Raw genomic sequence first — 8773 nt, forward strand, 5'->3', positions numbered from 1 at the left:
AAAAGTATCCCTTTTTTGCCTTGGCCAAGAAACTTAAGCAAATTCAATTCCCAACAATAGCAATTAATCCATTTCAAGGGAGTTACTAAGTTATTCCATGTTCTTACTAATTTTTGTTGTACTTTTACCCTCAATTGTCTTTTCATACTTTGCTTTTTAACTTTGTAAGCTGTTAAAAATTCTTTCAGAAGTATGTATCTTATGAAAAAACTAAACAGAAAACCAAAAGATAGATAGGCAGGCTTTCTTCAATACTACTTATTGACAGAAAAGCACATTTTAATTACAAGAGCAGGAAAAGATGCTAGTTAATTCTGGGGAAGATCCTGAAAAATGTCTAGTATTTTTAGGGGCTTTGGAGGGTAATGACAATCATTTCTTTAAGAAAACATTAATTGTGATATGTTACAAAATGTACACTGGCAGGCCGAGTGAAAAAATGTTATTAATGCTGTCTGAAAAATGAAGCAAACCTGAAAGCATACATCAGTTGAGTCATCACTGGCCAGAAAGAAATAGTGTCCAGACATTCTAGGACCAACTAACTGAACACTAAAGGAAGTAAAGCAAGGACACAGCTAACATCATAGCTCAAGTCTAGAAAAGGTGCCTTGAAACCTGGCTTCCCAGTCAAGTTTACATCCACAAATATCCATTAAGCACCATGCCAGGCACTGTGCTAAAAACTGGGGATACAAGGAAAGGCAAACCCAGCTCATGTCTGCAAGAAGTTCACATTCTCATAGGGGAGATAACATGCAAACAAATATGTCCATTCTAAACTCACACAATTTAAATGGAACATTGTCACAGAGAGAAGGCACTAGAATTAAGGGGAACTAGCTAAAAATTCATGTAGAAATTAAACTGAGCCTTATAGGAAGCCAGGAATAGAAGAGGAGGGAAAGCAGTCCAGATATACAGGACAATGAAGCAGGACTGAGTCAAAGTCAGGAAAAGGAATTATCATTTACAGGGAATGAAAAGGTCGGTCACTAGAGTGCAGAGTGCATGGAAGAACATAAAGTATAGTAACACTAGAAATGCTAGAAGGGACATAATTGTGAAAAGCTTTAAATATATATTTGATCTTGGTAAAAAGGAGACATTGAACTTCACTGAATAGATGATGACATGATTAGACTTGAACTCACTTTGAGTTTAAGATCACTTTGGCAGCTGGATGGGAAATGTATTGACAGAGGAGGTGTTATGAAGAGCTTAGCTACACAGACTATGTGGAATGAGAAAGTAAGCATGACATCTAAATTCTGAGTCTAGGTAACTGGAAGGATGGTGAATACCCTGGAAATAGAAAAGTAATAGAAAAGTCTGGAAGGGAATAATTTCAGAAAAAAAATCAAGAGTTTTGTTTTGGCCATTTGGATCTTAGACTCACATAGCTCTTTAAAAATATTCCTTAAAGTTCAGGACAATATAGATGGAGAAGGTTACTTCACTGAAAAAATCCAGAAGCAATTTCCAAGAAAAAGCATCACAATTTTCCTAAAATTATTTTCTTTATATAACATCCAGCACCAAAGAGGTACACAAATAACCCTCCTCTTATTGGGTGCTTTAAAAGTGTTCACTAAATTTCCATGGGAAGATGAAATAGGCCATGTCCTGGGTTTTCCTACAACAATAGAATTTTTTGCAGGCCAGACAGTAAAGGAACAGTATGGTTGAAAGGACAGAATGTTAGACTGGAGTGAAATCTGAGCTTCAGTTTCTTTACCTCACAGAGTTGTTATAAGGTGTATAAAAGAGAATGTATATAAAGCTTTTCATATACCTTTAAATGAATGTATTTTCTTTCTCCAGAACCTTATAACAACCCTGTGAGTTTGGTTCTACTAGTATTTTATTCCTTTTTATACATGAGGAAACTGAGATTCAGAGAGAATAACATTAAAAATCAAATATGAATCTAGGCCTTTCTGACTCCAAATCTGGCATTTGTCTAGAGAGGACAACAGTCATAGACAGACAAGACAGATAGAAAGATATATAAACATATAGATGTTAATTATTATTTTTTCCAGGGGATCACTAGGGATTAGTTATAAAGATATCAGGGTACCATATTGATGTACAGACACTCAGAACTAAAGAAGAAACAACAACTTTGCCCAAGTGAATCCATCAGAAACAAAATTTAAACAGAACTGAAATCTAACCCAGACAAGAATGAAGTGATTGACCAAAGAAAAGTTCTAAAAACGAAGAAATGGAACTTAAGAATGAAGCCTAGTTTCCTATAATATGCATGAGAGCAGGATTACTTATCTTTATAATACATAAATTATTTTCTTTGCTACAGTGTGTATTTATAAAGCTTATAGCCCCCTTCCTCCTCAAAAAATAAAAGGTTACATGTCATTTGCTGAAATATGCCAGGAAAGAATCTCAACTCAAAAGTTTGGGCCAAGTAAGATGACAAAAAAAGATAATGTTGGAGGGGATGTGGGAAAATTGGGAAACTAATACAATGCTGGTGAAGTTATGAACTGATCCAACCATTCTGGAGAGCTATATGGAACTATGCCCAAAGGGCTATCAAATGGTACACCCCTTTGAATCCAGCAGTCCCTCTACTGGGCCGGTACCCCAAAGGGATCATGAAAAAAGAGGAAAAGATGCACATATGCAAAAATGTTTGTAGCAATCCTTTTTGTAGTGGCAAGGAGTTGGAAACTGAGTGGATGACCATCAATTGGAGAATGGCTAAATAAGTTATGGTATATGAATATTATGGAATACTATTGTTCTATAAGAAACAATTAGCAGGATGATTTTAAAAAGGTCTGGAGAGACTTCCATGAACTGATGCTAAGTGAAGTGAGTAGAACCAGGAGAATACTGTTTATAGTAACAAGATTATACGATAATCAATTCTGATAGACCTGGCTCTTTTCAACAGCATGGTGATTCAGGCTAGTTCTAATGGTTTTATGATGGAGAGAGCCATTTGTACCCAGGGAGAGGACTGTGGGGACTGAGTGTGGATCACAACATAGTACTTTCACTTTTTTTTGTTATCATTTGCTTGCATTTTGTTTTCTTTCTCATTTTTTTTCCCATTTTGATTTGATTTTTCTTGTGCAGCATGATAATTGTGGAAATATGTATAGAAGAATTACACATGTTCAACACATATTGGATTACTGGACTTAGGGGAAGAGAGGGAAGGAAAAAAAATTTGGAACACAAAGTTTTCCAAGGGTGAATGTTGAAAACTATCTATGCATGTGTTTTGAAAATAAAAACTTTATAAAAAAAATTTGGGCCAAGGACAAAAGGGAAAATAACAAGAGCAAAAAAAAAAAAGTAAAATAAAATCTAATTGCTCCTGATAATGAGACAAGTACTGGGACTTGCTAGTAATAGACTAGGATCAGAAAAGTTTAAAGGATAAAATATGAGAAGACACTTTACAATAATGAAACTTGATGTAATTCTTAACGAGCTAGGGTTTTGACCCTCAAATAGACCCATGGTTCCCACATTTTTTTAAGACCTCAAGTATGTGTTGGTTTTCAATTCTGTCTAGAGAGTGGTGGGAGGGGGAGAAGCCTCACCTCTGCCACCTCTTCATACTTCAACATTTCGGGTATTCGAAGTTTTGTCAATGTAGTGCTCCCCTTTAGCAATATAAATTGCAAGCTCAATACAGCTTAGGAAGATGATCTTCAAGAATTCAAATTTATCATTCTCCAGCCAACCTGATGATAAGCCTCTTCAAACTTAGCTATGCTGATCCTAGAAAAACAGAAATACAGTCCATCACTGGGCCTGTACTTGAAAAAAGTTCCAGCATGACTGGACTTGCCAGAGGTTGAATTTCACTGAAGAACCTGCTTCAAGACTTAGGTTCACTTTTACAACCAACTTTAACAAACTCTTCTTATTTTCAATAAATGTTTGATAAATCACTGCAAATTTTCACAGGAAAATAAAGGAGAGATCAGAAGGTGCAAAGTCAAAAAACTAGAAAACAACAGCAAGCAAGATTTTGATTGTTCCAAAATTAACATCTGGAATGAACTAAAAATGAAATACAGTAAAAAGTTATTTTGATTCCATTCTTATTAATTTTTTTTTTTTTAATTCTAGGTAATGTGGAAGCAGCTAGGTGGCACAGTGAGTAGATAGAGCATCTCCTGAAGTCAGGAGGACCTGAGTTCAAATCTGACCTCAGACACTTAGCATTTCCTAGCTGTGTTACCCTGGGCAGGTCACTTAACCTCAGTTGCCTCAGGGGGAAAAAATTCTAGCTGATATATCTCCATTTTTTTAAATGCATATAAATGAATATTACTCATAACATTCAAATAAGACATAATAGGAAATTCATATTCTTCTTTAAATTTAAATAAAGAAACCAACAGAGAAACTAAGTATTTGTCTAAGTTCACAGCTCATAACAGAAGTATTCAATCAATCAATAAGTACTTAATAAGTACCAAATGTGTACTAGGCACTGTTAAGGTCTTCAGATACAAAGACAAAAGTGAAATAGCTTCTTGTCCTCAAACAGATTACATTTTTTTTTTCGATGATTTTTTTTCTTTGTGTGTTTTATATCATCTATATATCTCTTCCCTATCCAATTCTAGGGAATCATTCCTTATACTAAAAAACTGTTTTTAGAAAGAAAAAGTTCATGGAAACTGAGTGGATGTTCATCAGTTAGGGAATGGCTAAATAAGTTATGGTATATGAATGTTATGGAATATTATTGTTCTATAAGAAACAGCAGGATGATTTCAGAGAGACCTGGAGAGACTTACATGAACTAATGCTAAGTGAAATGAGTAGAACCAAGAAAACACTATATAACAACAAAATTATGAGATGACCAATTCTGGACATGGCTCTTTTCAACAATAAGGTGATTCAGGCAATTCCAATAATGGAGAGAGTCATCTGCACTCAGAGAAAGGATTATGGGGACTAAGTGTGGATCACAGTATTTTTTGTTGTTTTTGTTTTTTTCCCTTTTTGATCTGATTTTTCTTGTATAGCATGATAAATGTGGAAATATATATAGAAGAAGTGAACATGTTTAACATACATTGAATTATTTGCTGTCTAGGAAAGGGATGGTGGAGGGAGAAAAATTTGAAACAAAAGATTTTGCAAAGGTGAATGTTGAAAACTATCTTTACATTTATTTTGAAAATAAAAAGCTATTATTCAAAAAAAAAAAAAAGAAAGAAAAGAAAATGTTGAGCAAAACTAACCAATATACTGAAAAGATCTGACATCACATGCAGTATCCTTCTCCACCATCCTCCCATCACTACAAAAAAGCAGGGAAAAATGCCTTCTCATTTCTACTTTGTGGGTCATTCAGTTTTAAATGCTTTACTGATCTCTCCATTTACATCATTAAGAGTTATTGTTTACAATTTTACTAGTTCTGCTTAATTCACTTCATACCCCTTCTTTCTACCTTTCATAAACATTTATCATTTCTTACAGCACAGAAACTATTCCACTATATTTGCATATCACAGCTCATTTAGTAATTCCCCAATCAATAGGCACCTATTTTGTTTCCAGTTCTTTGCCACAAAGCACAAAAAAGTGCTGCTATTAATATTCTGGGGTATAATAGGCCTTTCTCTTTTGTCACTGACTTCAATAGGATATGTGTCTAGCAACTGAAAACTTTGGAGACACATTATTAATACATAAAAGATACAACATATATACTTTGTAGATTTTTAGAAGGGAAAAGGCAGATGAAAAAAACAGGTCAGGAACAGCAACAAGGCCAATTTGGCTGGGTAGTAGCTGGAAAGATAGAATGGGGTCAGTTTGTGAAGCGTCTTAAAAGCTAAACAAATATAGTTTTACTGAATGATCTAAATGAAGATGTTTTGTCACCTGACTTACTTGCTAGTGTATCCTAAAGACAACTGGGGCTACAGTTGATATTTTCCATATGCCCTTTCAGTATTTGAATGTGGACTGTGAAAGAAGGGACTATCTTATTTTGAATTTCTAGAGCTTAGCAAAGTGCTTTAGTTTTCCACTCAGAGAAGGAGATTCTAACCTTTGATTCTGGAGTTCCTTGATAACATGGTCCAATTTGTACTTTAGGAAAATCATTTTGGCAAATATATAGAAGATGCATTGGAGTGAAACAGAAAGACCAATGAGGAGGCTACTGCTATGGTTCAGGAAAGAAACGTAAGGGCCTGAAAAGCAGTAACTTAATAAAGAGTAGATGCATATCAGAAATATGGAGATAAGAACAAAATTTGAGAATTGACTATATGTGGAGAACATAATTCTACTTTATACATGTTGAGTTTGAGAGGCCTACTACTACTGTAACTACAAAGATGACCAAATCAACTTTGCTACTGAAGCAGGATGGGGTTTGTCAAAACACTCTAAAGAGATAATTCTCCAGACCAAAGTATCTCTTAGGTTACCATTTCTTTACCATGAAAAAGTAAACTCCATGAGAAAAAGGACTGAATTTGCTCTTTGTATTTGTATTTCCAGTGTCAGTGCTGGTATAAAGTGAGAACTTAATAAACGTATTTTCATTTATTCAATCACTTACCTAGTATAATGACTGGGCTAGCTCCCTAGAGGGTCTCAGGATCAGCCAGAGTCAGGATAAATTAAAGTCCTTGGTCTTTAGAGGGAGAAGTGAAGGAGGCAGGCAAGCTGCCATGTGGCTTGCCAAAGCTGAATCCTCGATTCTGGAGTCCAGAGTCTCCAGCCACTCTCCTCCTCCTCCTGCTGCCAAGTCTCTGACTTCTCTCCCTCTGCCCTCCAATCCTTGACTAAGATTATCTCACCAACAAACATTCAGCAAGCACCAATGGTGAGGAGAGTCATCATCTAAACATATGCTAACAGAGCTTTTATCTCACATCCAATAGGTAGCCTGAAGTGCCATCTTGTCCGATTCAGAGTTTCAGCCCTCTACAACCTAGATACACTGTTCTTTATATATAAGGTATTTAATAAATGCTAAATCACTTAACTTCTCAGTCTAGGTTTCCTCCTTTGTAAAAATGGGGATAATAAAAGCACCTATTTTCTATATAAAAATAAATGCGCATTAAACATAACATTCAGATTAGGACATATAACAGAAAAATCACCTCAAGTATATAAATAAGCAAAGAATAGAACACCATGAGCAAAGGAATATGAGAATATGAGTGTGTGTGTGTGTGTGTGTGTGTGTGTACGCGCGTGTGCACCTCGTGCACAAGTTTATCTGGTGCCCAAAACTTTTTCCCTGGCTCTGCTTTTATCCTTCCCTACATAGGCTATTAAAAGTAGCATCAATCCTTTTCAGTTGCCCTTAATATTCCTGTTAAAACTTATGTGATAAAGAAGGAGCTGTCTGGGTGTTAGTGGCTAATAACAACCACCACTAATATTTATACAGCACTTAAAGGTTTCAAAGTACCTAAACATAACATCAATCAATAAGTATTTAAGTATCCATTACTTTCCTGGAAACATACAAGGAAAGTGCTTACATCCCCATAGAATATCTATTAGATTACATTATAATGGAGATTGGGGTAAAAACATACAAAATGTTTTTTAAAAACATAGTTTTCTGTTCTCATCTCCATTAGAATGTAATCTAGTTATAGAAATACATATAAGCATGTAAAAAAGAACCACGAAAAATAGTTTGCATGCAAAAACCAAACAAAAACCATACAAAATAATTTGGGGAAAAGGTGCACACAGTTGAGGAGAAATCAAAAATTACTTCAAGCACAAGAGCCATACCTTAAAGAGAGGAACTCTGTGAGAAAAAAAGAAAGAATGCATTCTAGGGCCGGGAGCTATTATTATTAATTCCCATTTAAAATACAACACTGTGAAACTGGTTAAGCGATTCCTCTGGAGTCACCTAGCTAATAAGCGTCTGAGGTTGGATTTGAACTCAGATCTTTCCAATGCCAGGTCCACAGCGGTCGGACTACCCCAACTGACGAAATAATTTCTTCCAGGACCTCCCGCTGGTATTCCCAACCAAGATAACAGGTTATCCTCCCTCTTTTTTTTTTCTATTCTTATTCCTTTTCTCCACTTTCGGGGGTCCCCAAGCCTGGGACCCCCAGATATAGTTCCCTTTTGAGCTTTTCTGCCCAGTATCCCGGACCCCTGTCCCCGCTCCCTTCAAGCCGCCCCGTTACCGCGGCGGCCGGGGACACTGTCTTCCTCCTGCTCCGGCTCCGACTCAGACGACAACGGCATCTCTACCATCTTCATTCTCTTCCTCTTCCGTAACTTTTTCTGCTTCTTCCCAACACCAACACGTGAGTCTGAAACAGTAGCCGCCATTTTTTGCCCAAGCGGAAGTTCCTTTGAATTAGTCCCCCTCGGCGGAAGTGAGTGCCTGCAATTACTCGTTCCGGACTCTGTGGAACCTCAGGCTTCAGGACTTGGGTTCCGGAGACGGCGGGGAGGAAAGGAGAAAAGTGCGGCTGCGCCCAAAGTCAACTTAATACACTGCTTTAACTTAAAGATTTGTGGCTCTAAGAAGCTAAACGAGAGTACGTCCTCTGCCTCGCCTCCTCCTCCCCCCCGCCCTCCAGCATCCCCCTTGTTCTTGTCCCTCTCGCCAAACTGAATATTTATCCCACCAAATAATACCATCTCTTCTCTCTTTTTATTATCTCTTACCTTCTCACCTATTACTCTACTCTATTTTGTCCCAATTCTGGAGACCTTTCCCTGGTCTTTTCCCTTTTCCCTTGCCCCATCAGTCAACTAA

General features: G+C 36.7%; 1 protein-coding gene across 1 annotated transcript in view; it reads right to left on the bottom strand.

Annotated features, from left to right (window-relative positions):
• RRP15 (ribosomal RNA processing 15 homolog) overlaps positions 1-8358 on the bottom strand; it is a 48852-nt gene extending 40494 nt beyond the window's left edge. Inside the window, exon 1 of the mRNA XM_051998287.1 lies at positions 8193-8358. Coding sequence (XP_051854247.1) covers positions 8193-8340 — 148 coding nt within the window. The 5' untranslated portion in view covers positions 8341-8358. The remainder of the gene's footprint in view (positions 1-8192) is intronic.
• Positions 8359-8773: the final 415 nt, after the last annotated feature.

The sequence above is a fragment of the Antechinus flavipes genome, chromosome 4 (genome assembly GCF_016432865.1).
Source record: "Antechinus flavipes isolate AdamAnt ecotype Samford, QLD, Australia chromosome 4, AdamAnt_v2, whole genome shotgun sequence".
Classification (NCBI taxonomy): Eukaryota; Metazoa; Chordata; class Mammalia; order Dasyuromorphia; family Dasyuridae; genus Antechinus; species Antechinus flavipes.